The sequence below is a fragment of the Battus philenor genome, unplaced genomic scaffold (genome assembly GCF_028537555.1).
Source record: "Battus philenor isolate CCGP_79_NKW_IND1 unplaced genomic scaffold, ilBatPhil1.0.hap1 SCAF_3, whole genome shotgun sequence".
NCBI lineage: Eukaryota > Metazoa > Arthropoda > Insecta > Lepidoptera > Papilionidae > Battus > Battus philenor.
Genome location: NW_027181693.1, coordinates 3,886,002 through 3,913,994, shown reverse-complemented (window position 1 = coordinate 3,913,994; position 27,993 = coordinate 3,886,002). Strand labels below are relative to the sequence as shown.

The following is a 27,993-nucleotide window of genomic DNA, read 5'->3' as shown; positions in this document are numbered from 1 at the left end:
CGTGTCGGGATCTTCTCGACCGCAGTCGTGTGTTGACCAGATAAAGCTACGCATCAATTGCTTTACGCTTTTCATTGTTTTTATTTTTATGTATCGATATTTATAAGTGATTTGCGTTCGTTTTAACGAAAGGTGAGTCTTTGTAACGAATGCTTAAACATATTCATAGTCTAAATAATTAAATGCAAAAGAGTTTCTTGTGAATACAATTTAAAATATAAAACTTTATGATTTTTATATTTAAATAAGTCACGATTACATTTACTTATTGTGTATTTATTATATTTATAATCGTTTAACGTAAATAAGAATTTTTAGAATAACATAAAATTTAGTGCAAGGAATTGTAACAAAATTTTAATAAATATATGCCATTAGCGTTTAAAAAGCGAAACAGCGAGCGTATGTATCAACTGACCAATGCTATTATATTATAACCTTGACAGTGACTAGGAATTAGGTTGCGACGATTCTAGATGTTAATATATAAATAAATCGTAGTTATGAAAATTTTTAACTTACATATTATATTTAACTATATTATATACTGCATAAGTACAAGCGTCTTTTAAACGAAGTGGTACCAAATAAGAATTCCGATTAACAGATATTTGAAAACCTTTTATGTAGAAACAAATTATTGTTTAGCAATTATTGACTACTCTCGTTATTAAAAAGGCTTCCTTTAACTATTTTATTAAACATTGTAGATAAATGTTTCATGGATATAGGATATCATTATTCTTCTCATTGCATCTCCTCTAGAAGATTGACAATCATCGTCCAGCTGTTACTCAGTAAGGTTCATCACGAAATAGAATTCTTGTGCTGAAACCTTACCATTCTCGAAGATTCTTTAATGACTTTCATAACTGAGAAAGTTAATTATAACATATTATATTTATAACATTAAAAAAAAAACAAGTAGCCAATATTTAACAATGTTACTTTAAGTTTGGATATACAATTTAATATTTGTGTATTTTTATATAAACAATTGACGTCAATTTAGTCGAAGATTTTTAACCTTCAATGTACTGCACCACACTGCTAACTAGACTAATGTTATTATTACATAAAAGCATTAAAAATATATTCAACATCATTGCTGCGTAGCATCCTGTATTTCAAAATCACGTGTAGTATCGATTTACCTTTCAACATCGTGAATGTCCTTCTCATCTACGGCTTAAAATAATAAATTCCTAAATTCTTTGCTTGAATGCATTTTAAACATCATCTTATGATTGTGATCAGCTTTTATAACATATTGCGTTCACATGAGAGCAAGTTATGTAAAGAACTACGCAAAAAAAAAGAATGTACAAGTCCAAAAAGTGTATTATCTCTTTGGAAGATAAGTTTTGATAAGGTACTTTCACGATAAATTTATTGATGACCAGAGCTTTGTGTTTTTGTTACTGGTTATTATCAATTCCACTCTTAAATATGTCAAAAGATTTGAGATCATACGAAGAAAATTAAGTTATTTATTGGTTTTATATCAACGATAATGGTTTTACATATCAGTTATAACTGACATTGTTATTTTCATATTTTTGAAATGTTGCAAATTCAAGCGTCGTTCTAAAGAGATCATAGGACATTCATAATCCATATAAATTTCAATAATGCTTTTGTCATAATCTTATCACTACCAAGTGTAATTAAAATGTAATTTGTAATCTAACCCATCATATGAAAATCGCATACAAATATGTTCTATTTTTGATAAAATAGAGCGCTCTTTAAACTGGACAACTTACCTGTAGACACATAACTATCGACTTACATAGTCTTATTTAACCTATTTACATAATGACTGAGACTTACGATCGCAAGTTGCGGGTTCGATTCCTGGGATATAAACTTATATAATTCACACATTGTGCATTAATTATAAAGCATTGCCATTGATCACAAACAAGTTTCCCGAAAATTAGGAGCAACGTCCTCTGCGTATCATAATACCACACTACGATCTCTAAACCGCCTGCCAAGCGTGGCGATTATCGTATATCCCTCCGTAGATATATTTGGGGGAGACCTGGAGGACTGTAGGCTAAAATAACATCGACGATATACTAATTATAATACATTCATATTAATGATTTCTGGAGAAAGAAGAACGCATTCAACTCGGCTGGACAGCGCTTGGTAAATCTTAACTAAATGCGACTTCAAACCTAAACCAAATGAAACTATCGGTCTAGTCTATTGCTTAAAAGTCACGCTGTAAGTGATGGAGAGTGCTATGCTTTGCGTTTTCGTAGAAGAACGAATTCAATGGCCAAATAAATTTCTAGTATATCTAAGTACCTCAAAATAATAGAAGATGAAACGACTAATGAGATAGAAAAACCTATATGAAAACAAAATGATACTAATGATGAATCTATATGAAAAAAAGGGTGTGGAGTACATACTCAAAAGAGCTTTGGGAAGAAATATCAATACACCATAATACCAAATATTACATTGCGTTGAGAAAGACCTGTGTTCACCAGTAAAGAAATTAAAACATGATTATGGAACGTACATTAGGGATTTTTTTTAAATTTTCGTGGAAATGTAATAACGGATCCAAACTACAAAGATCTAAAGAGAATCGTTACGATAATGTATCCGCTCACATATTTATGAACCTTGGCATACAGTTAGCAGATTTCTACGAACGAGGTCGTTGCGGTGTTAACGCTACTTCGCTTCATTCTTTGAAATTTTGCGTACACTTACCGCCATTTCCGCACTAAGCGCACAATCAAAATGTAATTTAGAATCGTTTTAAGTTGTCCCAGTTGGTAAGAAATTGCAACCACGATTAGGTTTTTTGGTCGAGGAAAACATTCTAAAACAGATTAATATAAAAACAAAATATGTAAAAGAATATCAAACATCGAGAAAAGAGAGTAGCGTGTACTCTAATTTCTCTCTTTTTCTTCTTTTCACCCAATGGACGCCCACTGCAAGGCATAAGTCTCTCTCAAAGATCGCCTCGCGTCCTTTACAATGTTGTCCATCTAGTGAGGGGACTTGCCCACACCTCGTCTACCGGCACGTGGTCGTCCAAGACGACCTTCATTTTTTTAATGAGAAACAAACGTAGATTGTTTACATATAAATTATTTGTGAATATAAATGTACACATGACAGCTATCATACAAATCGATTCGACAAAAAATACTCAAATACAGACATAGATGTTTAAAAGTTATGACTTCATTTTAGAAAAACTTGTTCGTTCAAATTAATCGTTTTTGCATTCTATAATAAATAATCTTAATACCAAGAGATAGTTAACGACACCAATTATTATTGAAAATAAAATATATGCTCACCTTTCTTGTCGTTTCAACCCATAGACACCCACTGAAAAGAATAGGCCTTCCCCAAAGATATCTACGGGGGAAATACTATGATATAGTCTAATCCGAGAAAATTTAGTACATAGTGGTGCGAGCCGTGGCTTCCTAGGGAGGCAGCTTTGCTACCTTAAAACAGATGTTAGGCTAAGCGTCCAAAACGCCATGCCTCTTCGCACCCGTGGATTTTATAAATGGCATTTGGGCTGCAGGGTAAGTCAGCCAATGACAATACTATATAATCAATGCACGAAGAGAGTGAGATCGCAAGTCTCGGTCCTCTACCGGTGGGCTGCCTCTGCTCTAGTAAATAAAACTTTTCTCGCTATGTTTCCGAACTGTTACTAAAGTATTTCTTTTATTATTAGACCCGTGTCAAAATTAAGTTAGAAATAAATTGAACTTAATTAAATTCTTCATTCAAATATTAATTTTTAAAAATATTTATTCTAATCAACTGTTATATATAGGACTCCCCCACAGATTCCTAATATTCATTTTAAGTATATTATTTAAAAATTTGGAACAGGTACTGGTTGGAAATAGCTTGCATCAACATTTTTCGGACGATCTCGATAAGGTAGTCTGTCCAACTTGTGCTCCGACAGACATTGGTTCTGCTCGCCATGTTGCCTGCTTAGTCACATCAACTTGCCAATCCATTGGGCTTTGTCGATTAATTTCGTTCGTCTACAGAACCCCTCAATCTTGACTTGATATCGTAGAGAAATCCTGGACATGACTTCTCCTTAGCTTCTAGAGCGACTGAGAGCTTGCCAATGAGACCCGAAATGTGAGACAACGAATAGTAGTGAAAAATATCTAGAAATGGCTTTCCCGTTAACTTAAACTTTAACATTGTTTCAAGATAAATAAAAAAACAAAAACGTAAGAAAAGTTTTTATTATTCCAGTTGAAATTATCTTTTTCGTCATTACAAATAATTTAATGACAATGATTTGGATGACTCAGCATTTACGGTATGTTTGCAGACTATGTACTTAAACTTTGTTTCATTACTTAATTTTTCGCTACCGGGTTGACGTGTGATTAAGTTTTTATATTGTTTTAACCAAACATGACGTAACGGTCTAAATTGAATTAACCTTTAATGTTTTTTGTAACACAAATACTCGATAATACAAAATATTTGAAGTATAGGACACGAGATTCTTTGGATTAGTTGATACCAAGTAATATCCACTTCTTTTTTCACTATGCTTTCAAACGATAAAAATTAAATGTAAAAGCATATCTTTATATGCTTTTATCGTTAGTAAGCAGTGGTAGAATTAACTTATTTTACAAATTGACCAGTGTTTAAACTCAGAACGCATTTGAATATAAAATAATATTCGGCCTTAAATACTTTTTGATCTCCGTTACAGTGGCATAACCGATTGAAGATAAGTTCCTATATTGTTGACATAAGCAGCAATGATGTATAGCATTGCCCACTACAAGGGCTAGTAGCTACTTGCTGATTATATAAAAATCTTTAAACTTTTAAGTATAGAATCATTAACATCGTTTTAGCTATAGGACGTATACTGATAGATATACATTTCCCCAGAGAGATTCTCTATGGGATAGGCTGGGCGCATCAAGCGTCTTTCGACGACTTTAACGAGGTCTTCTGTCCGCTTTGTAAGCAAACGGTCTGTTGTCTCTTGTTGTCTCTGTGTCTGCTGTTGTTATGTGGACTATCCACTACCATATTAACTTGCATAATCGCTGTGCTATATCGATTATTTTCCTTTGTCTACGCATCACCTAATTCCTGATTCGATCTCGAAGCGAAATCCCGAGCAGAGCATAAACCTGTTTTTTTTTTGTAATTTAATATGTCACCTCTTTAATTGTAAAGGTAATTTTCAAATTAGATAAAGTATTAGCCTCCTTACATCTATATAATCAACTCAATTGAAATGAAAAGGAAGTTCTTTACCATAAAACTACATCTACAGGGTATCATGATCACTTTACCAAAAACATATGACGATCAGATTCGCCGTCTTAATTGTATGGTAAGAGCAATTGAATGTACGTTCGTCTTCTATACTTTGAAATGGACACAGAAACTTCCAAAAGACCGCACTAGATCCTTGTAAAACCGCTATCGACTCGTATACCTATGTGAATAAGTCTGAAGTATAAAAATATTATGAACATTTTTTTTCGACTAACAAAGGTTCCTTTGTTGTTCTGTTGAATTTATTAATTATCATAAGCGCGCTAATTAAAATGTATATGTATTACAATGTATATGTAAAAAATATATTATAATAAAAAACGTTTTATAAAGCGTAGAATATTCATAAACTAGTGACCTCACCTTAACATCGCAATTATTGACAAGGTGATATCATCAAAAAAATAAACAATTGAACGAGTGGATTTTTTAACCACAGCACTTTTGATTGGTTAGATTAAATATTGGAAAGACCGTGAAAAATTATTGCTTAAAACAATCTTACGTTCAAACAATATGATAAAAATTACAATTTTCACCATTACTTACATTAAGCAATTTTAAATATGTTGCGCTATTTAAAAGTGTTATATTTTGTAAAATATCTAGGCGATCGTGAGTAAAAATTTAGACCTTACGACGAAACATTTCGAGTACTTAATTCATTCCTATTTCATTAAATTTTTTGATACGATTTTCTTTTTGCATCTTATTACTTAATTTCATCACCATCATCATCATTATCCTAGCCCGCCAAAGCTTGCTACTAAACAGGGCACTTATTATTTTATTTTTTTAAATACACAGGCGTAAAATAAATTAAAAACAAATTTGTCGGACCGCATTAATCTAAAGCATTGATTTTAAAGGGAAGGGATACTGAAATATTAATGCATGCTTTTCAAATCCGCGCTGTTCTTCGAATATTTATTCGTAATTTACTCAAATAAATTCGTACACACGATTCGGTTTATCTAAGCAATAACGTAGTAGATTCGTTTTAAAAATTGTATATTATGATAGAATAATTTCGAAACATCTAACCCTCGTTTATATTTTATAAGATTATGTATTATTATTATTCTGCGTCTTAGTTAAAAATATGTAGTTATAATACTTATAATGAGAACAAAAGACTAATTAGTACTAATTCATTTAAACATTATAATTATTGGTCGAATTGTGTTGTGAAAATATATTAACCTAAATTAAACGAATTAGTTTTATGATAACTCCTCGAGTACATACCGAAATCGTATGCCGTAGTCTAGCTCATATAAAATAGATATTATTACACTAATACATACAGTGCTAAATTAGAAAGTTCTACATCGCATTTTTTTTATTTTGATTGAGGAATCCTGACCAACATTATACTTAATAAGATAAAAAATATCCCGACCTCATTCCTCATTTCTAATTACGCCCACTGCAAAAGATAGGCCTCTAGACATCTATGTTAGGATATACCACAATCGCCGCACAAGAAATGGACAAAACTTGTATTATAAAAGGTTGTATCCCGGAAATCGAACCCACGACCTGCGATGCAAGAATCAGTCTCCTACCGCTGCGCTATCACTGCTCCATAAGACCTATATCATTCTTAACTAATGACACAATAACTACAATTATTATATTAATTATATAGCAAAAGTTGCTTAAATTACTAATTTAATTACAGTATAATATGTTAGTATTTTTGTAAACGATTTAATAGTTCGAAATAATAGTTTATGTGGTCTCTCACTTTTGGTCTCATAGACAAGATTACGGTTGCACAACGAGATTTAATTAGGAATAAGGAGATCCTTAGACGAAGGTAAGTAACCGGCATTGCTTAGTGGATTGACAAGTAAAAGTGCATTAAGTTTCTAGAGCGGAGACCCAAATAAGCAAGCGTAGCGTAGAACCTCCACCCACAAGGATAGACGACCTTGTTTGGATCGTCAAAAAGCGCTAAATGTTGGCCGCTTCTAACTGGTCTTATTGGAAATATACAGAAAAGGCTAATGTCTGGCTAATAATACCTCTATAATTTAAAAGAATCCAATGCTTATTTCTTAACAACCAAACAGAATTGTGTAAACACATCTGAATGTGTACTGTCAAACAGAGTAGACATAATTGAAGTTATAGTTAACAAACGACACGTGCGATTTCAAGAACAATAGCGCGGTAGTGGCGGAATTTGAATTGATTAATTTCAATGTTAGGTAATTCATTACTATGAATAACTGGAGTTTTCAAATTTAAGGTCATTTTATTAAGAAAATTGGAGCATTTCCTTATCATCTTTTACCTAAAGTTGTTAAAATAAAATGTATAGATTAAAATAAATTGATAATTTATTTTCATTTCACGTACATTCACACTATTTATAATTACTATTGTTTAACATATAAATTATATATTTAAAAAAATATTTATGTATAACACAAGTTTCAACAAAAAACGAAATCTGCTTAAACAAGTAAAAACATTTTGCTTAAAAGGAGACTTCCGAGACGTTTTTTGTTCGTTTCTTATAAATATCCGACAAAAATTTATTTAGGTCTGAAATTGTTAATGTAAAAATTTGCGAGATTTAAAGTATCTCTTAAGTGATACATTACACAATACTTTATTTTAATTGAACGATTACGTATCATTTTTTTTGTTTCTGACTGCTCACTCATCAATCAATCATGCTGAATTAAAACAAAATAAAAGCTTAGTTAATTTGTAATATATATATCTACAATGACATCATGTTGTGCATTTGTTTTCGTCTATTACATTTTTGTTATGAAAATTACAGATTATAAAAGATGTTTCTATCATTTTTTAGGTGACTTATATTACCTATACAGCAATTTCTAACATTATTTTAAATACAGAGATTATAACTCTTATGGACCATTTTATTTGGTATCGGTTTTAAGAACAGGAATTCGCATTTGCAAGTATCTAAGCTTATTAAATAGTGTTTATATGCTAACAATTACAGACTTCTATTAGGCTTCTATTCATAAGGTCGTCAAATACGTTTAAAATACTTACATGAAGCCTGACGATGTGAGATGTAATAACTGTAAAAGTATAGCTTATAGTAACTTGAGTCTCTTATGGATTTGTTATCTGTATATAATGCTTATCATATTAAGCATGAATTACCGTAAGTGCACAAATATAAAGATCAGTTACATAAAAATTACGGAGACAAATACGTATTCTGTCCCTTTTTATGCTTATGCGTAAATTAAAGTAAATATGTTTAAAAACAGTTAGAAATATGGTAGCGTATATAACGAATATCTTGGCTATAGTTACGCTCAGGATAGAGATTCCGCATCGTTTATCAGCGCTCATTACTGGGTAAGATCCCGGATCCTAAATAATCTAGGTTTAGGGTAATCCCCAGAAGAATGCACAAAATACATATTTCAATTCCAAGGTTTATCACCCAAAATTATATAGAAGGCGTGTACAAACATAATAAAAAAATCTCCTTTCGACATTGTCAATAAGAGATACGAAATATAAGTCAATATCCAATATTGAAATGGTCTGCCTAATAAAGCTTACCGCTTGGCGTTGAAACATAAAGTAGATGGTAGATATCATGTTTACCAATATGCGCTTTAGAGAAAAAATCGTTGCATGACAGCTATTTTTATTAAATTCTTTAGATATAGTTCATATAGTTAAAATAGTCGCTTTATAATGTTTAACAACCTTCATATCAGAACATCCCTCTGTCACAAATGTCATAAATAATATAGATTCCCCGCGATGTTTTCCTTTATCATCATTGCTTTACAAAACACCGCAGTCATTTCGACTGTTTCAGTAATCACATTTCAAAGAATAATCAAAGGTGTGAATACTTATTGCAAAACAAGCAAATGCTTTAATGCCGAAAATTATTTGTTATTTCAGATGTCAGTTTTAAGAGCGATTGTCGCGTTTCTCTGCGGGTTCCTGTCGCTAAGTTTGTGCTCTGCACAGTTAATTTTTCCAGGAACCTGTCCACAGATTGAGGCAATGAAAAATTTTGAAGCGAAGCGAGTAAGATATTTTCAATTATATTCTAGTTATGTTCGATTCGATACACATCATTACCGGTAACCACTATGTACTGCCATACCTGTAGTGATCAGAATAATACATTTAGTCTTATAAAGTATTGTGTGCAGCAGAATTTGGTGTACCAAATATTTCACCTTTCTCTTTTCTTTCATCGGACAACAAGACGTACGGATTCATGACATCCGTACATAGTTGAAATTTCTTACACTCGCACTTAGCGTTTTGCTAATACTTTTATAAAAAGGAGTGGAACAACGTACCAGTGTCATTGTTTCCAGACAATTATATTATAGGTGTCTTTAAGGCAAGAGTGAATAGGTTTCTTCTAGACAAGCATGTACCATCTTTAACCTCGTCATCGCTTAAAATCAGGCGAGATAGGAGTCAAAGGCTTCGCCTATAAAGGATAAAAAAAGATTTAAATTACAGTCGTAATAATTTTAAGGTAATATTTTAAAATAACGAGAAGCTTTTTCGTGATCAGAAGCAATTATCTCTGCCCTATAGATGCAATAATACGTTATAGTAAAACATTTTATTTTCTAATTGAAATTTGCATGGAATTACAATCTTCTTCTTGTGAAGGTCACCAGACACCCACCTATTACAATTTAATGCCGTAAGTTTCGGCACCCTGGCACTTTAGGATATAGTATGCAGTGCCCTTGATCATGAAATATAATGGAAAATGTGTGGAAAATGATAATTAAGCAGCGGAATGAATTGCTCGACCGCTGTATTGTGGATTTTGTGAAAGTAATCACAAAAAACTCGTCTGAGTTTGTTTCTCTCAGATCAAAATGAGACCGTAATCTTCAAAGGTTTAGTTTGAAAGATTCCATAACATAGCAGTAGAATCTTATTGTAGTTACTATCAAATCAATCAATGGACTCCTCTGGTATTCTTCTTTAGAATGACTATATAATTACAATTATATAAGAATGAATAATTTTTTTTCCAAATTAACCTCTAGAATTCTTTTTTAACTAATTTAAATGGTAATATGATCATCACTTTCAGTATTTGGGCAGGTGGTACGAGGCTGAAAAATACTTTGCGTTCTTCGAGCTCGGCGGCCGGTGTATATCCGCGGACTACGGAGAAAAGGATGACGTCATCACTGTAACCAATAAGCAGATTAACAACTTGTAAGTAGACAAGACCAGGTGGCATGTAATGACGTGCACTTCATAGACTTATATCACTAATAGTAAACTGAGATATACATTGTTAGTACTGTTGAACTCAAGTATTAACGGTTTTTTTGTGTTACTCTCAAGATATTCGCCTGCTAAAATACGAACGGATGTCAATTCTTAATTATATTAGTATTAACATTTAACGATAAGTCCTTAATTTGTATTTAAAAAATAAGAAGTTAGAAATATAAAGATGAAATAAAAGGAATGTCGTTACATATACTACAGTTCGTCCTTCGTTTTGAATTTTGGTTTGGAATTACTTTCGGAATAATTTTTTTTAAGTGACTCTAGGTGTTCATTGTTGCTTCAACTTCAGATTACAGTTATTGATATAAATAAGTAATCGTTGTTAAAATATATAGGTCTATTTCTTCTCAAGGTTACAATAGTAGATGTAGTCTATGTCTATAAAAGTGAATGTGTGTCTGTCTGTGTACTTGATAGATGCAAAAACCGTACATCCAATCACCGTGAAAATGTGATAAATTGTTAAGTGTATCCTAGGGAAGGTTTTTAAAAAAATGTTTTTATGTTTTAGTTTCAGGTATAAAAACTGCGTTTTTGTTCAGATTTAATTGGGTTCATTGCAAAGCAAAAGCATCACATAAATGTTACAAAAATGTATATCTCTTCTATTATTTACTATGTCACATAGACTAAATTTGTCCATCTCATTAAGCAAATCTTTTTGTGACTAACTATGGGATACGAATTTACGTAATTTTATTTTTGTATAATTCCTCTTCCATGAAGCGTAAGGGTCCAGACATTTTTTTATATTTAACATCAGATTTCAGTATGCAGTTGACCAAGTCCCATATAATGGTTTAAACAAAAGTCATTTTTACCATGTATGTATAACATAACTTTGTTCTCATTACAGTACAGGCGCAGTCAATGAAATCAAAGGCTACGCAACAATAGACAGCAGTGAGTCAGATGAAGCTAAGCTCTTGGTCTACTTTCCAAAGATGCCGATAAACATTGCCGCGCCATATTGGGTCGTAGACACGGACTACGTCAGCTATGCTGTTGTATGGGGCTGTTATGAATTCGGAACTCTCTTTCACGCACGTTAGTAGTTTTATTATGTTGATTATAGTTTTTATTCCATTGTTTTTTTTTCTATACATTAAATTGTCTTGCATCGATAAAGGCAAATATATCTTGTTGCAACATTGCTATTATTTTTGGAAGGCGCTAAATTAGTACAATATCTCGTTGACTGGTTACATATTCTCTGTATATATTTTATAGTATAAAAATGAATAAATGATTTTATGAACATTGTCAACCAAGTTGTCATCTATACATACATAGTGTAGCCGATGTTTGCTGTTTTACTCTTCTGTCCGATGTGCCTTTTAAAATACTGGATAATACAATGCCTATTTAAAATTAAGTATAATCGCAGATTCTTTCTTCGTGTAAATAAACATGGAATTAAATCTTTAATAGGTGACAAAGAATTATTCCACACTGTTCAGTATCTCACCATTTACACTGGTCGATCATAATTTTCTCTTCATACTTATAATACAAGCTATAGTCACTGCTTGCTGTTTAGCTGTACTTTTCTTACCTCGACTCGTAACAAATTAGGTATTGTAAAAAATAACGATGTTCAAATACTTTCAGGGAACGCGTGGATTCTGACAAGAGAACGAAATCCCCCGGAATCAATTATAAAGAAAGCGTATGAAGCCGCTAAACAAAGTAACATTAATCTTTCGTATTTCACGAAAACCGACCAGAGCAATTGTAAATTATTAAACGAGCATTAAGTTTAGAATAACTTTCTTAAATTTCCTTTGCTATGTCATGAGTATCGATGGAAAATGTTTTCATGTGGTACTAGCATTTATTTTGATACTAAGAAAAAATTGAGTAAACACTAAGCATTGTGGTGTTCACAACTTGTAAATCTAACTTATAGTCCTGTTGTGTTATATACTTAATTATACAATACTTCTTTTATAATTTCAACAATCTTTTACAATTAAGTTAATTTCTGTTGTCTAATGAGAGAAAAATATAATAAGATTATTGCGCAAAATCTGAATTTAAATATTTATTTTATTTTTTCAATAAATTCCACATGAGTTTCATTAATTTCTCTACTGTACCGAAGAAATTGTTAAATGAACAATTATCGACACGTTTATCGATAATAGTGTATAAATTTCTTTTAAATAAAAATCACGCGATTTTAATAGAGAAATTAAGATAGTTTTATAATAAAAATAAATAATGTGAACGGATTAAGAAACCAGAATTGTAAAAGCAAGTTTAAAATGTTTAAATGAATTAAATCATTTTGATATAATATGATAATGTGTTTTTACATATTAAAATATCGTTTGTAATGTCATTTGGTACAATGGTACAATGTAGCCTTATTAACCCTGTTTTTTTGAAGTTTTCTATCATTGTTAAATTATCTCTATCTTTATTTTGTCTATAAGAAAGAATCTAAGAGCAATGTAGTACATTGGAGAGATGACAAAATTGAAAAATGACCTTTTTAAGGTCATCGTAAAACACAGGAAACAGGTCGCTTTCAGTCGTTTCTTTTGGAAATCTATGGGGAAGGCCTATGTCTAAAAGTGAACGTGGAAAGAAAGAGCAGAATTATGAAGAATGAGAAAGAGAGCGTGAAAATAGGAAAGTTTATGAAAAAATGTTGTAAAATATTTCCCTGTCCCAAAAATAGGTTAACTGGAGTAACCATAAATATAAAAAATAAATATGTAATAAAAACAGTGAACGTAATATGGCTAAAATGATGATATTAAAGAACAAAGCATAGTGTTATAATGCATTTCTGTGATTAATGTTATAATTTTTTCTTTAATAACATGTAATACAATCCATAAAGACAATTGTAAGGTAATTAACAAATGAAGAAATTAATGCAAAATATTTTTATGTAAATATTTATTTATTGATCTTTTTACATATTATTGTGAACTGTAGAAACAAAAATTTGATACGCTCTAGCAGACGTAACTAATATATAAATTAATTATTATTGTTACATTTACGTATGTGATTTTCGAATGCATCTCAAAAATTAGTTTTAAATACGATCAAACTCCATATACATACTATACTAACGTGATAAACTCTGGAAACATTAACATTTCATCGCATAAGCAAACCACGTAAAACCTAACAGATAACTGTTGTTGAGTTCATTATATGATGACTATAGAAGTATCTATGTCGGAGTGCTGTCGTCGGAGTGCCAACTTTTCCGGTGCTCTTTAGTCGCTTCGTCATAAGTAGGAGGTGGTGGAGGAAGGGCACTCTTGTTCTTGGCGGGCAACCTGCCAACGGCTGCCAGACGGTCCTCCTCCGCCTCCTCGGGGATGGAGTCGCGGCGCCGTGCGTCGTGTTCGGCTAGCGCCGGCTGGGATATGTTATTGCGTTGTGTGAGCTTCGGTGCGCTGTTGGCCAACTGCAATGTTAGTCCTTATAAAACTGCGTCTTTAGCTAAATTCTAAAATATAAAAAAATTTACAATTACATACATTGTTTAATACTTTTGAACCGTTTAAAATCTTTGTCATTAATACATAAACTTAAGAACTAACTTACTATACCCAACTAGCTGTCCCCCGCCCGCTTTACAACTCAATTCAACCGCCTTGCGAGGGGAATTTCGTAAACTCCGCTCTTAAATTTAGTAAGCATAGATTTCGTCGAGTAACGAAAAGTATATTCTTCCCAATTTCAAGCTTCTAAGCCAGTTGTACATAGGTGGTAATCTATTATATGTACATAAAAACACAATAAATATAAAAACAAAAATAATAAATTAAATAAAAATAAAAACACAAATCTTTAGTGTTGTGATGGAATATGGAATTAAAGACTATCCTATATCAATTTTGATTCAATGTTTAATATCTACAAATGAGTGGTGAAAGTTTAATGTAAAAATTATTTCATTCGCATGACAAATAATTTATTACGGCGTTGGTGAATCTGAAGTTGTAGGCGGATGACTTTTAAAATAACTGTAATTGTGTTGTCTCTAACATTGCCTACCTAACCTGTTAAACTCCACCACAGGTATATTGAAAGATTTAAAATGGCAATTTATTTGTCAGAAAAAATGTTAAAACTTACACCATCTATATTATTATCACTCTGTATAAAACGATCACTTTGTTGTATACTTCTGTAATTATTTTTTTCTAATTGAATACATCAAAGCAATAACTTTTGATAGTACAAAGTTTTCATGAAAAGATATTAAACAGTAACTAATTTTGTTACGTAGTAATCCGAATTTTGAAAACGTTATTTCTAATATATATTGCTATACATTCAATTCTTTAAAGCTTTTAACCAATCAACCTGTATATACTTTCTTGCAACAAATTTGTATTTTTTTTTTTAGTATAATGTATTTTTCTTTTAATTTCGATCAAAATATTAAAAAAACTTTGATTACCATTGACATACATGGTTTAGACGACAAACAATTTTTAATAAACGCAATAAATTTGCATTAATACGTCGCAGATAGAGTCGGCAAATAGAAATTGAGACTGGAACCGTGAGCAAGGTTCCGTCGTATTTGTAAAGGATTTCGTTTGGCAAATAGAACATGTGTTTCCTTACATAGGCAGATACATATGTATGACATGGTATTTTGAACGTTGTAACTATTTCCATTGAATATGTTAATGCGTGGTGCTTATGAAATTAGATCTGTCTTCATATTTTATGCGCGTTTTTTAAAAGATTACTATTTAGCTTGCTTAAGTCAGTAATATATTAACTCATAATACTTATAACATTCCAAATACTTGCATGAATGACTTGAATGTTTGAAATCTTCATTGTTTAAATAACTAAAAACGAAAAACCAATGGCTTAAAAGTTTATGTATTAAAATTTTTTGTCCATTGATATTTTTTTCGACGCTAATAAGGGAAAGAAAATAATAAAATTTTATCTCAAAATATGAAAATATAGAAATTATTGAAATATCACGGTTATTGTTAAATGAAATCCAATACATTTCTATGTAACTGAACTTGTATGTAAAAGTTGAAATAGTTGAAAATCCGACCTTATATGGATTGTGCGTCGGTCTAATCTGGCTGGACAACACCGGATTGGAGATGTGGCTCTTTCCATGTTGATGCGTAATCTCCAGCGCTGATCGCAGCAGGTCCACCTTCGACGCCGAACCTTGCGGCGTCTTCGGCAAGATCTCGATATTGCTGCACCGTCTCTGGCTGTTGCTACCGCTACGGCTTCTGTATAGCTCATTGATATCGCCTTGCGAAAGCTGGAAGAACAAAACTTTATTTGATCGCACACCTTCAGAGACATCGAATAGGACAGTTTGGAAGCGTCCTGATTTTTTTTAATACATTAGTAGTGTATGTTCAGTATACATAAAAGCTATGATTATATCAATAATAGCTGTTATATTATAAAACCCATGGACACTTATTTATTCATAGTTTAAAAACAAACTGTCACTTTTAAGTACATATAATATTTTTTTACATGTTATTTTCACAACATGGAAGAAGTCTGGAGTCTATAAAAAAAATCCTAAGTAACGGTGGCAGCAAGTAAAAAAGCCGTGATGAAATTTCATTATTAGCTCATATTATTATATTATCCACTTAGGATCACTGAAAATGATCAATAGTGTACGTCATGAGAAGAATATCATATGAGCCCAATTTGATTTAAACTAGAATCAGTTTGAACTACCCTATAACGGCATCTTTTAACTTAAAGTTATAAGGGTTTCTATCGCGCCATGGTCTGAGCAGTACACAAATACACTTTACGTCCTTATTATTAGTTACATTATGCATTCATCTATAATGTTTACATCGACGCTTGTGTTCACGATTAAATCAGATTGAAAATTAAATTTATTATCTTATTACTTACCCGCGCTCGGGAACTTCTTGGTAAAGAATGAAGCGAGCCAAGGGGATTGAAGCGAGTGATCATATGCAATCTTTCTAGCGACACCATTGTCTCAGCGTCCTTTCTTAACGGTTCACCGTTCAATTTATCTCCTTCTCCACTGTCTAAAAGACGATTATAAAGAATATTAGGTACTATTGACTACTATTAACAAATAAATAAAATTTGGAAACGACCTGTTGGCTTTAGATTCTATCTCTTTATTTTAACTACGTATAAAAAATAATATTAAAAAGAAATTCTTTATAAACATAAAAAGTATAGACGCATTGAAAAGTAGCAGTTGTAAGTTATGCTAGAAGAGTTACCTAAATAAAAAAAACATGACTTAGTGTTAGGATCTCAATGTAAGAATATATTCACAAAAATAATTATTCGGAAACCTAAACTCACCGGTCTCTTGCTCACAAACTTCTCGCATTCCCGACATGTTAATTTTCCTCAACCAAAAATAGTGCAGAACACCATATAGAATTCCTCCCAAGAATGCGATCAGGCCCATATAACGAAAGGCCTCCCTCGTGCCCAATGATGCTATGAGGAGACCGCCTCCGAAACTGCCACTGCCTCTTCCTGGTAATTCACACGAAAACTTAAATAAGTAAACAATGTTAAGGAATGAAATCGTTGTGTAGTTCGCCCCCTTAAAAACAAAATCACTATAATTAACTACATTCAACTTGACAACAAACTTAATAAAAAGTGATGATAACCTTATTTTACCTGCGCAACTTCAGACTTACTGCTGCCCAAGTGGCATACGAAGTAGCAGAGTGTAGTTGGTGCTTAGCTTAAACTTATTTCGTACGGATATTTTTATTGGAAGGCCGCATAACTCTTATATTGCTTAAGCGGGCGTTCCACGGAATGATCTGGTGCGTCCGAGACGAACGGATTGTCAATAGATTTAGCATACTGACTCAAGGGCACCCGAGTATTCCGAGCTTCGACTTGTGTCCGTTGCTATAGTCTAATTAATATTACTAACACATCGAAGCGTCAGCTTTAGAAGAGGAAGTATGGTAAGAAACTCAAACTACGCTTCGACTGATGTGATTTATGACTTCGCTGTTGAATCCCGTTTTTTTATCACCTCTTACAAACTTATATGCTTTTATTGAATCATTACCTACACGGTGAAACCTTAATTTGTTATACCAAAGTGCCGCTTCTTCCTCACTTGATATATACATTAACTAAGTTAAAGACGGTTGGTTTTCAAGGTCGAAACACTAATTGTATAACCTCATAAGAACGTAATTTAGTATAATAGAATTACCAAGACTAAAGTGGGCCATTCCCAAAACGCCGATAAGTGTAGCCAGGAGGCTTTTTGGAGCCAGCATGGCGCAATACGTTGCCGCCGCTACCCACATCAAATGCACCGATAAAGATTCCATCGCTTCGAATGGAAAACACCACCAAGAATTTCTGTAATACAAATTTTAATACGTTTTCTTTTTTAAAAACGCAAGTCAAATTTATAAAAAAAAAAAGATTTTTTTTGTAAATATGTTAAATTCTCTAGACAAAAAAAATATTGAAACTATTAGATTTTTAGGAAATAAATGAAATTATTTATATATTTTTAATAAATTTGTTAAACATGACTACTTATTTTATATTTTATTTCTTGCCGACTTATATCATTGTTTTTATTCAGAGATTAAATTGCTGGTCCAAATAAATCTAGTTGTGATGAAAACCAAAATTTCGATGATAAATAGAGTACATTTGTGAAGAAGTTCCTAGTTTGATTTACATTTTACATAAATACTCCTTTTTGCATTAGGCGCCTCTTGGAACATCCATATCCTTATTATATATATCCGTATAGTTACTATTGGTAATAAAAGCCGAAGCAAATGTTTAGATGCGAGGTCCGCCCACTGCGTATCATTGTGCTCATAAACTTGACAATGCCTTATCGCTACAAGTAGGCATTACCACGCCAACATACGTACACACGTCTAACGCAAAAGGACGAAGCAATTTCAAAGTCGCACGGAACTATTTGCAATTTGCTTTCATTACTAATATTTCTAGTTCAAATCAAATAAATAAGTGCGACGCTTTTAAACTTAATACAGATGTCATAAAGGAGCTTTACATGAGTATTTAGAGATATATCAAAGCTTAAATTAAATTGAATGTACTAAATTGTTAAGATATAAACTCAACTAAATAACTCGTTGTACAAAACTTATTATTAACATTTACGTGACAGTACGTGTTCCGTTAGCATCACAGAACATTGTCTCTCCTATCTGATAAGTAGACTATTGTTTTGTCATTAATTGTTACACGATTGTCTAGGTTGCAATATTTAGATACCTGTATGTAATCAAAATATCGCATAGATTATAAGCTACAATAATTAGATAAAAATAATTTAGAGTCTTACTCGATGAAGGAGTATCCAACAAGCCTGGCGGCGTGGGAAAAGAACGCGACGATGATGACGTTGACGTGGCCGATGCGGGCGGTGATGGCATCCGCTCCGTAAAGGAACGGAATACTGCTCAGCGTGCCCACGGTCACGGTTATTCCTGGACATTAGTTGCTCTTGAGATAATGGACGCGGTCGAAGCAATGAACGCATCAAGCTACACTTTACTCATTAGCCATTCGACGGTCATTTTACTTTATTTACTATCAAATATCATATCGTACGTTAATCTTTAAATTACATCTCATACATAAAGTGTAGCTAATAAATATCATGAATAAATATAGAAGGCAGAAAAAGTCGCAGAAAGGAAACATAAGAGAATACTTTTTAGGTTCACGGACCCTTTCGCTCCGTGAACTCGGCTCCGATGAAGCTGTAAGCCTTCGGGCTATCAGTAACAAAATCAACCAAGAATAAGTAAGGGTATACTGCTTCACATTCATATTATCAATTAATTAAGGATTTTACGATGTATTATACTCACCGAGTAGAAAATTTGGTGCGCCCAATTCCTTTAGGTACAAAAACAGATAAGACTCGATGAAGCCCCAAAAATTACCTAAAGCGAATAGGAAGAAAATAAAAATGATAATATGGGGCATTTTGATGATGTTTACTAAATCGTGTAGTAAATTATCCGCTGGTAATTTTGCTCCCAAGGGCATCACCGCCACTGTAATCGCAGATATCAGAAGTAAAACGTCGTATGTGTAAAACGCAGCCGAATAGTCAGTGTAACCTGTAACACACGATGTAAGCATTCACTATGTTATATTGACATTGAAGATAACGATTATAACATTCGACTACACACCAACTTGTTTACTCCTCATATCTATAAGCATGCCCGTGATAGGGGAAAATATTGCCATCCCTATACTAGAGAACAATCTCTCTCTGCCAAAGTCTCCTCCGTACTTCTGAATCATTGTTAAGGCGATTGGATCCATTATTGTGACACCAGCGGAAAGCATGATCGTTCCCATGAATCGCAAAAAGAAGTAAATGTAAAACGTCTTATCGTCGCTCTCTTTATAATCGGGTGGACAAATTTCTGGACCTCCCTTTCTGAAATACAAAAATAAATATTTATGACATCATTTCACTTATTTTCTTATATAAAATACGGTAATAAATTATGACCTGAAATCACATTTTTGGACCATACAATCCGCAGAAAGTGACTCGAGGCGTTGCTGTGATAACTTCGTCATATTATGTAACATGACAAGACCTCCGCATCTAAGATCCTCCTTGTCGAGCGCAGTTATATTTACCCCTTGCGCTATTAATAACTTCTCACCGAATCTAGATCGGAAATCCGTTACTGTATCGTTGTCATCCTGAAGCAAATGAAATAACACGTTTAAATATTCCTTTAATGTTTGCGTACAAAATATAGAAACCTATTTTACTCACTCGTTCCATTTCAATTCCCAGCTGTTCTTTGGGTTCACCTAAATCGTCGTGAACTTCTATCAGAAAGAACGCAGCATCATTGTAATCTTCGTCGTCGTCAGTCATATTAAAGAAACTAAAAAAATTATATTTGTATAGACTTTCAATATAACAAATACTACAAAACAAAAATAGGTTTAAAATGATTTTTAATTTTTAGTCTGCCTATCTCAATACAGAAGCCTTTTAAGTAGATTTAAGAATCGACAAATAATGTTAGGTCTGACGTATGCAATTGTTTACTTGTTTATTAATAGTTATCTACTAGAGTATTTAAAAGAAAAATTAACTGCTTTGAATACACAAATTAAAATGTTTATTATCATACAGTTAAAGAAACGCTTACTATTTACCTAGTATTAGACAGGTTTGGAGGTTTGATCTTGTGACTGATATGGAAATCCAAGTCGTCTTTGTCATCTGAGGGATCGCTGGCTGGGCTCTCTGTTGGTCTTGACAGCATACAGTGATCCACACATCGGTCCAGAACGAAATCCACCTGTTCGTCCTCGTCGGGGCATTCTCGACTGGGACATGGACTCCACCAAATCTTAAAATTAATTTACAGGAATTATCTTCGTTAAGTTTAAGTTTGACGATGACTTAGTATAATTTATTATTAAACTTGCAATCTTAAGAATTAAGAAATATTAAACAACTGGCTGTAATAATAATTGTAAATGGTTAACTACAAATTGACGGTCGAGAAATGGTAATGTTTCAGTTCAATCTGCATAAATGTCGCTTGATTCTTTTAACTAATTCTAAGTCTCGCCTTATGACACTAGCTAATCTGCCCTGAGGCCGGATGAAGACGATTTGCTCAAATTCTTAGAGGACGACTTAATTCAGGACTACGTAGTGAGGGCCAATTCCTTGATGTTGATTTCGAAACTATTTTATTCATATTTTATGTACCTCAACACTCCTTTTGATAGGATGCCGCATTACATACGCTGACGGCATGATCCCTGGCGTCTCCTGATGCGGTATTAACAACAACGAATGATGAAAGGCGGCGTTTAATATCAACGCGGTGATCACCACCGGCTTATATTCTCCGAAACGATCAACCAAAAATCCTAAAATGATTACGCCAATTAGATAAAGAGAGTTAAACATATATTCTAATGTTTTCTTCTCTATAACTTACTTACCTGTAATAGGCGGACTTAGGAAAGTGGTGAACGGTAAAGCTAAATACACAAACGATATTTCAGGCACGGTTAGTCCTATGCTTTGCATATGTATCGTCAAATACGGTAAGAGCGACGCCGTTGCTCCGTACATTACAAACAAAGTCACTTTTAACATAATTAAGTTAGGATTGATCCTCAACCCTCGAATCAGCCGTCTCAGGCATCCCTTTGATTCCTCGTTCTCTTCGTCCATGTTATAATCCTCGGTGTATTTTTTGAAAATGTCATCCAAAGATTTCGCCATGACAACGCTCTAACATGTTCGTTACTAACGAGTTTGCCGGAGGAGTATATCTAATCGACTGTCGCACAGGCCGTCGGCGGAGTTGCCGGAGGTGTGACGATTATTTACACAAGGATTATGAGCGTCGGTGGCATCGGGAGAACCAAGAAGGGCCCCGTGCTCCCGAGCAACTGCGGATCGGGCAGCTCGTGGCGGACGCGACGGGCCAATTTACAAATAATAGCAAATTACCATCGTTTAAGAAGTGTCACGGCGATTGGTGGGGATGTTGGCTAAATCGGCTGGCGATTCCAAGACCTTGCGGATAATAGCTGGGGACGGGGCGCTCTTGCTTATAGGCTTTTAGTTCCCTCGTTGGAGTCACCGCTCACGAATTAGAACGACACTTGCTCGAGGTTTGCCTTGTGAGTAGCTTTATTTTATTGAAATTCGTCCATCTTTTATCGAAAAAACTGCTTCGTACCCGGTAAATATTAAAACAATTTAACAGAATTGTACGGTTTTATCAATTCTAAAAAAAATGTTATAATTTTATATGGAAATAAATACCTACAAAATCATTTCAGCAAAGCGTATTAATACCACGTGATTCTAAAATGTAATATTCCAAACTATAGTAAAATCAGATCGAATTTATAAATTTCCCTAACAACTTTACATCGTTCTATAAAAAAGGTTTTTTTTTATGAGTTTTCAAGAAAAGAAATTTGTAAATAGGAGTTCTACTTTTGTTATTTAACCAATTTCACAGATTTTTATAATTAAATATTAAGGAACAAATTCATCCTCCGTTCATGATGCCTAAAATATTTAATAATATTTTGCATCGGTTTATACAACACAAAAAGAAACCCTGTACCGTTTTTTAAAAAAATATAGGTTTTTGTAATATACACATAAAAGAAAATAAGCAAGAATCTTTCTCATAAGCCTATTTTCAAGTTTCAGGCGCGATATGTAACCTTACTACCTTCCATACATTATATCTAACATTTAAATTACTCATTATTATGGACTACTAAAGGAATGGCGTACAGTAATTAGAATTTAATTAATAGAAGTAAAATTATATTTGGACATTTAGAGCACAAACTATCGCAGGAAACTTGACCCATTGCCAAAAAATAGTATAAATTTAGATTTTCTGCGGATTTCAAGATATATGATATTAGTCCTAGTAACTACAAACATTGTCGTTTTCTATCGTAAACAAAGATAATTATACGCTAAGACCTTTCAAAATGACCATGTCTCTAAATTCAAGGTAGTACTTTTCAGTAGTCCCGTAATTTAATTAAACAAAAGCGCTCTTAAATGTGGAATCTAATACCAACAATACGCACAAAAATATACATTGGACCCACCCCGAACACCTCTCTTTACAATACGTCAGGTGAAGCATCTGACGTAGATTTTTATTTAGTTTATTAGCTCGCGGATTTCGGATCCGCGAGCCCTGAGTCCGATGAAGCTGTAAAAGCCAAAACGGCTAACAGCGCGACTCAACTTTCGAATATAGCCAACACCTCTCCTAAAGTTGTTTTATTGACTCTATACAACTTTTTGCTGCCCTCTATCGTAAATGTTGGATTTTATTCTAAATAAAGATAAATGTGATTAGCGCCATCTATTGTAGAATAGCTACATTACTCCGTAGTATATCTTTTCCAAAAATAGGTAAAAAAACCCATGTTATAATTATAATACTTCCGTGCAATGCGTTATTATTTAAAATTAATAGTTAGAGTGTTACTTAAAATTATAATTTATAAATCTATAATAGCAATAAATGACTTTAATTTAAAAAATCTGCGCTTGAAACGGGCAATTTGTTCGTAGTTTTTATTTGTTTTCACTAAAAAGTAGTTTAAATTTTTTAAATATTTATACTGTAAATAAGTGTTAAACTACTACCTTAAAAGATAGGTTTATTAGCATTAAAAGCTTGATGTTAAAATATTCTCTAAATAATTATCAGCTGTAACTAAAGCTAAATTAAAATATGATATGTACACTTTTAAGTATAACTAATAATAGAATATAAATATTTTATAACAAATTTATTTTTTATGCTTAAAATCTGTCATCTACCGACCATAGAGTTATATTTATCAAATGTAGGTCTACATCATCTATAATCTACTGCAAATTGTCAACCATAATGCATTGCGCATAAATGGCCGCCATGTTGCTGCCGTCTGAAAGATGTTCACATCTGTGTGTGTTTACTAATGATTTTTAAGAACATTAATAGTTAAATTACTGTGTTTGTGAAATTGTGAGTGTATAATGGTTTCATGCTAAATATGCTTTTGTGATTGGAAAGTCTGTCAAATGTCTCTGAGGCCAATAAACAGTGAAATTTTCATTAGGTAGTCATTCGAGTCGGACGGCATAATGGCTGACAATCTGATTCAAAAGTCACATAAAACTAGTGAAAAAAACAAGTATAACAACGTTGTCCACCGTACGACAAGCGAATCTCTTCGGCTGAACGAGTCAGAGAAAGGAGTGAGTCACCCGACAAGTCTTCAATCCGCCCATAACCCAAGGAAAATATCTTCCTTTCAGATCACCAGTGTGACGGTTGGCTCTCGGGTGAGCACCGATGCGGGAGAAGACTCCGCCGACGACTTGGACGAATCTCATACCGATGACATTTCAAGGGTGACCGACATAGAGAATGAAACGCCGAGTTATTCCGAAGATACGTTCTCAAAAGACGATGTGTTTTACAACGCGTCGAGTGCTTCCCTAGGTTGTGCGCCTGTTATACCGACAAGCTCGCAGTACGGCCTCGCCATTGTGGGGCAAGACAACAATACTAATCAAATCGGGGGTGCAGTGCCAAATAGTAATAACACTGAAGTGAATGACATGCACGTCAGCGTTACTAACGCCGGAGCGGGCAGCATTATAAATCTTATAGGTAATGCGAAGCCGCAAGAAGGCATGAAAGAGATACAGGAACATGTTAGAAATGAGAGGTTCAAAGTTGTGAAAATAGAAAGCACTGAACCTTTTAGAAGAGGAAGATGGATGTGTATGGATTATTTGGATCATACCACCACTCAACAAAATGCACCTATAACACTGAACAATAACTTGGATATAAATGAAACCAACTCGCTGCAGGCTCCGGACAGTGGTGTTGTCATTAATGATAGTCAGCATGATGACATGTGCAATGATCTTGCAAGTAAAGGACCCAAAGATCTTCAAGTAAGTGCTCCGGTTGTGCAACAGATTGACCAGAGTGTTCAAAAACAGTTTCCTATTGCTTCTCCAGGGCAATCACTTACTCAGCCTATCAACATTGTTCAACAGCAAATGCCTGTCAATCAGTCTGTATCTGTACAGTCTCCACCATTAGAAATGCCCCAACAAATGCCTCCTCAGAATATACCCAGCCAACAAGTGGGCCAACAACATCCTCAAAGCATGGCACACATTACAATGCAAAGTGCTCAACAAAGCCATCCTCAATCTGCACCACAACAGCAAGTGCAGCAAATACCCCAAAGTTTTCCACAGCACCAATTGCAGCAAGTCATTGCCCAATCACAGGGCATTGCCCTTCAACAAATTCCTATGCATCAACAAATGCCGCAGCAGATGCAACAAATACCTAATCAGCAAATGCAACAAATCAATCAACATATTCCTCAAGCCCAGATATCTAATATGCAACAAATTCAACAACAAATACCACAAATGCAAGGCTTGCCTAACCAAGGACAAATGACACAGGTGGCCAGCCAACAGCCACAAATGCAACAAATGCAAATACAACCTATGCAGGGGCAACCCAATCCTCAACAGTTACATCAGATACAACAAGCGCAGATGCCGAACATTGGACCTGGCCACCATCTGCAAGGACAGCAGTCAATGGGTCCACAGCAAACACAACTACAACACTTGCCTAGTCAGGCCCAAATCCAGGCACTTCAAAATCAGCAAATACCAAATCATATTCAACAAATGCAATTACCCACACAATTGAGTGCTCCCAATCAACAAATTCAGCAAATGCAAACACAAATTCATCAAATTCCTACACAACCTCAGCAGTCTGTAGTTGCTGGGATGCATCCACAAATGCAACAACAAGCAATGTCAGGTGTACAGCCGCAGTACAACCAAGTAAATCAACAGTCAAATGCACAGACTATGATAACTGCAAGTATGGCATCATCGCAGCAGCCTATGGTTCAAACCCAACACAGCGTCCCTCAATATCACACACAGCAATCGCAGATGAGCCAGCAGGGACAGACTATGCCTCAAGAGGTGCTCACAAGTATTGTTACATCACAACAAGGTGCCACCCTTCCTACCAACCTGCAATCAATGGCATCTCAGCCACAAGGCTCAACATTGCCCGCAAACCTGCAAAGCCTGGCTGGGCAGCAGCAGCCGCCAACAGTGCATGCGATGGCACCCCAACAGGGTACGGTGCCACAAGGAAACTTACAGATGATGGCAGCACCGCCCCAGAATATTCAGATGACACTGGACGGGAATCAGCCGAGTATGCAGATACCCGCCTCAGATCCAATATTCATGCAACCGGCTAACGTTGGTCAGCAAATGCCCGTGAGCCAGCACATCGCCCAACAGCAGAACATGCTGCAGCAGCAGGTGGGCGGCGGGCAGGCGGGACAGATGCAGTACGTCCCGAGTCAGGCGGTGCCGCAGGTGTCGATGGCGCACCAGAACATTCCGATGTCGATGCAGCAGACGATGCCAGTTGGAATGGGCGGCGGCGTGCACGCTAGCGTGGTGCAATCCCAGACCAGCATGGGCCTGGGCTACGGGGGCGTCGTGCCTGTCATGTCTCAGAGCAGCGTTGCGCCTGTAGAGGCGACCGTCTCAGGGACTAACTCGCCGGTGGTCTCGCTGCCGGTCAGCTCAACAGCTTACGTGGTAAACACGGCCCAGACGGGCCATGACAGCCAGGGCTTCGGCAGCCCCGTAAGTGCGGTGTCTCATGCGATCAGTAGCGCGGTGATGAGCAATGTGAATGTGAATGCATGTGACAGTGGTGCTACGGAGCCATCGACCGAAGGCCTGCAGGCCAGCGACACCGGCGACGGCAAGGACGAGCCGCAGCCCGCACCGCCGCCCGAGGATGAAAGGTCAGTTAACACTTTCTTTTTTGCACACAATATTCATTATTTTATTATGAAACACTTATCAATTATTATAGCAAGTATATTATATTGATTTATTATTTTACTAGCTGTCCACGCCCGCTTCGCATGTAATTTTTTAAAATTCATTCATGGTTATTTTTGGCATACCAAAACAATATTCCGGTCAAGTTTTTTTTTTATCTATAAGAAATAGTTCTTAAACTATAGAGTTTGAAAATATGCACTACCTTTAATAATCTCCCCGTCGATTTTACGATTTCACGCAAGGGAACCCATCTAGGATGGGTTTCGTAAATTCTGTTCTTTACTGGTCTTTACTTCGCGAAAGGAACTTTACCAAATTTAAAGTCTCTTGCCTTACCGTTCAAAAAGTACTTCATTTCGTTTCAAATATCTAATTCAATAATATTAAGCCATTTGAATATGTATACATCCAATAAAAAAAACAACATATAATCAACTAACTTACATTTAAAACACTATAAAAGTGAGCTGGTGTATATTGTATGATTGCAAAATATCAATTGTTTTTATGATCATTATAAAATCGCGAACAATTACCTTCGCCCTGATTAAATACATCATGTAATATTGGTTATAATGAAAGTGGACATAGAGTATAAAAATGATTTGAATGAAGAAACATTTTTAAAATTGTGTTGATAAAAATTCGAAATTGTAATAAATGGTTTTACTATATAAAAATATGAATGCCTTTTTTATTTAGTTATAGAATGTGTATGTTTTTTTATATATCACGCAGGTTACACCGATTATTATTAAATCAAGATGCAAAGCTTATTTGAATGAAATGCATGTACCCAGCGGCTAGGACTTGTCCGTGCTGTTTGCTTAGCAACTGAAGCGCTTAGTCTCAACGATGGGCGAATCTATGCGCGAAAA

The 27,993-nt window shown here is 34.3% G+C and overlaps 3 protein-coding genes across 5 annotated transcripts in view; 2 read left to right on the top strand and 1 right to left on the bottom strand.

Annotated features, from left to right (window-relative positions):
• Nucleotides 1-36: 36 nt before the first annotated feature.
• Nucleotides 37-12,618, top strand: LOC137926980 (apolipoprotein D-like). Its single transcript, XM_068770744.1, has 5 exons — nt 37-132; nt 9,256-9,384; nt 10,427-10,554; nt 11,492-11,682; nt 12,247-12,618. Exons 2-5 carry the CDS (start codon nt 9,256-9,258, stop codon nt 12,390-12,392), a joined length of 594 nt encoding a protein of 197 aa, XP_068626845.1. The 5' UTR covers nt 37-132; the 3' UTR covers nt 12,393-12,618.
• A 964-nt stretch (nt 12,619-13,582) lies between these two features.
• On the bottom strand, nt 13,583-22,082 carry LOC137926597 (major facilitator superfamily domain-containing protein 6-A). Of its 2 annotated transcripts, none has more exons than XM_068770266.1 (13): nt 21,646-22,082; nt 21,407-21,570; nt 20,842-21,038; nt 20,450-20,564; nt 20,174-20,373; nt 19,845-20,098; nt 19,515-19,769; nt 18,983-19,127; nt 17,858-18,009; nt 16,972-17,151; nt 16,540-16,682; nt 15,695-15,916; nt 13,583-14,068 (listed from the first exon to the last, which is right to left on the bottom strand). In XM_068770266.1, the coding sequence occupies exons 1-13, from the start codon at nt 21,929-21,931 to the stop codon at nt 13,829-13,831; spliced, it is 2,553 nt and encodes an 850-aa protein (XP_068626367.1). In that variant the 5' UTR covers nt 21,932-22,082; the 3' UTR covers nt 13,583-13,828. The 2 variants fall into 2 exon arrangements, with proteins under 2 accessions (XP_068626367.1, XP_068626368.1); XM_068770267.1 differs by having other exon boundaries at nt 13,946-14,057.
• A 2,035-nt stretch (nt 22,083-24,117) lies between these two features.
• Nucleotides 24,118-27,993, top strand: part of LOC137927112 (protein bunched, class 2/F/G isoform-like) — a 156,181-nt gene continuing 152,305 nt past the window's right edge. For both annotated transcript variants that reach the window (XM_068770912.1, XM_068770911.1), the window contains exon 1: nt 24,118-27,072. In XM_068770912.1, coding sequence (XP_068627013.1) covers nt 24,329-27,072 — 2,744 coding nt within the window. In that variant the 5' untranslated portion in view covers nt 24,118-24,328. The remainder of the gene's footprint in view (nt 27,073-27,993) is intronic.

What these genes read in the sequence shown, in the direction of transcription:
- LOC137926597 (XM_068770266.1), bottom strand. Translation starts at nt 21,931, where the DNA reads ATGGCGAAATCTTTGGATGACATTTTCAAAAAATACACCGAGGATTAT. An exon ending in TGGGAATTGAAATGGAACGA is followed by an intron (nt 20,374 to 20,449) that starts GTGAGTAAAATA and finishes CATTTGCTTCAG; the next exon opens with GATGACAACGATACAGTAAC. An exon ending in AATGGCCCACTTTAGTCTTG is followed by an intron (nt 17,152 to 17,857) that starts GTAATTCTATTA and finishes GTGAATTACCAG; the next exon opens with GAAGAGGCAGTGGCAGTTTC.
- LOC137926980 (XM_068770744.1), top strand. Translation starts at nt 9,256, where the DNA reads ATGTCAGTTTTAAGAGCGATTGTCGCGTTTCTCTGCGGGTTCCTGTCG. An exon ending in AATAAGCAGATTAACAACTT is followed by an intron (nt 10,555 to 11,491) that starts GTAAGTAGACAA and finishes TTCTCATTACAG; the next exon opens with TACAGGCGCAGTCAATGAAA. An exon ending in CGGAACTCTCTTTCACGCAC is followed by an intron (nt 11,683 to 12,246) that starts GTTAGTAGTTTT and finishes AAATACTTTCAG; the next exon opens with GGAACGCGTGGATTCTGACA.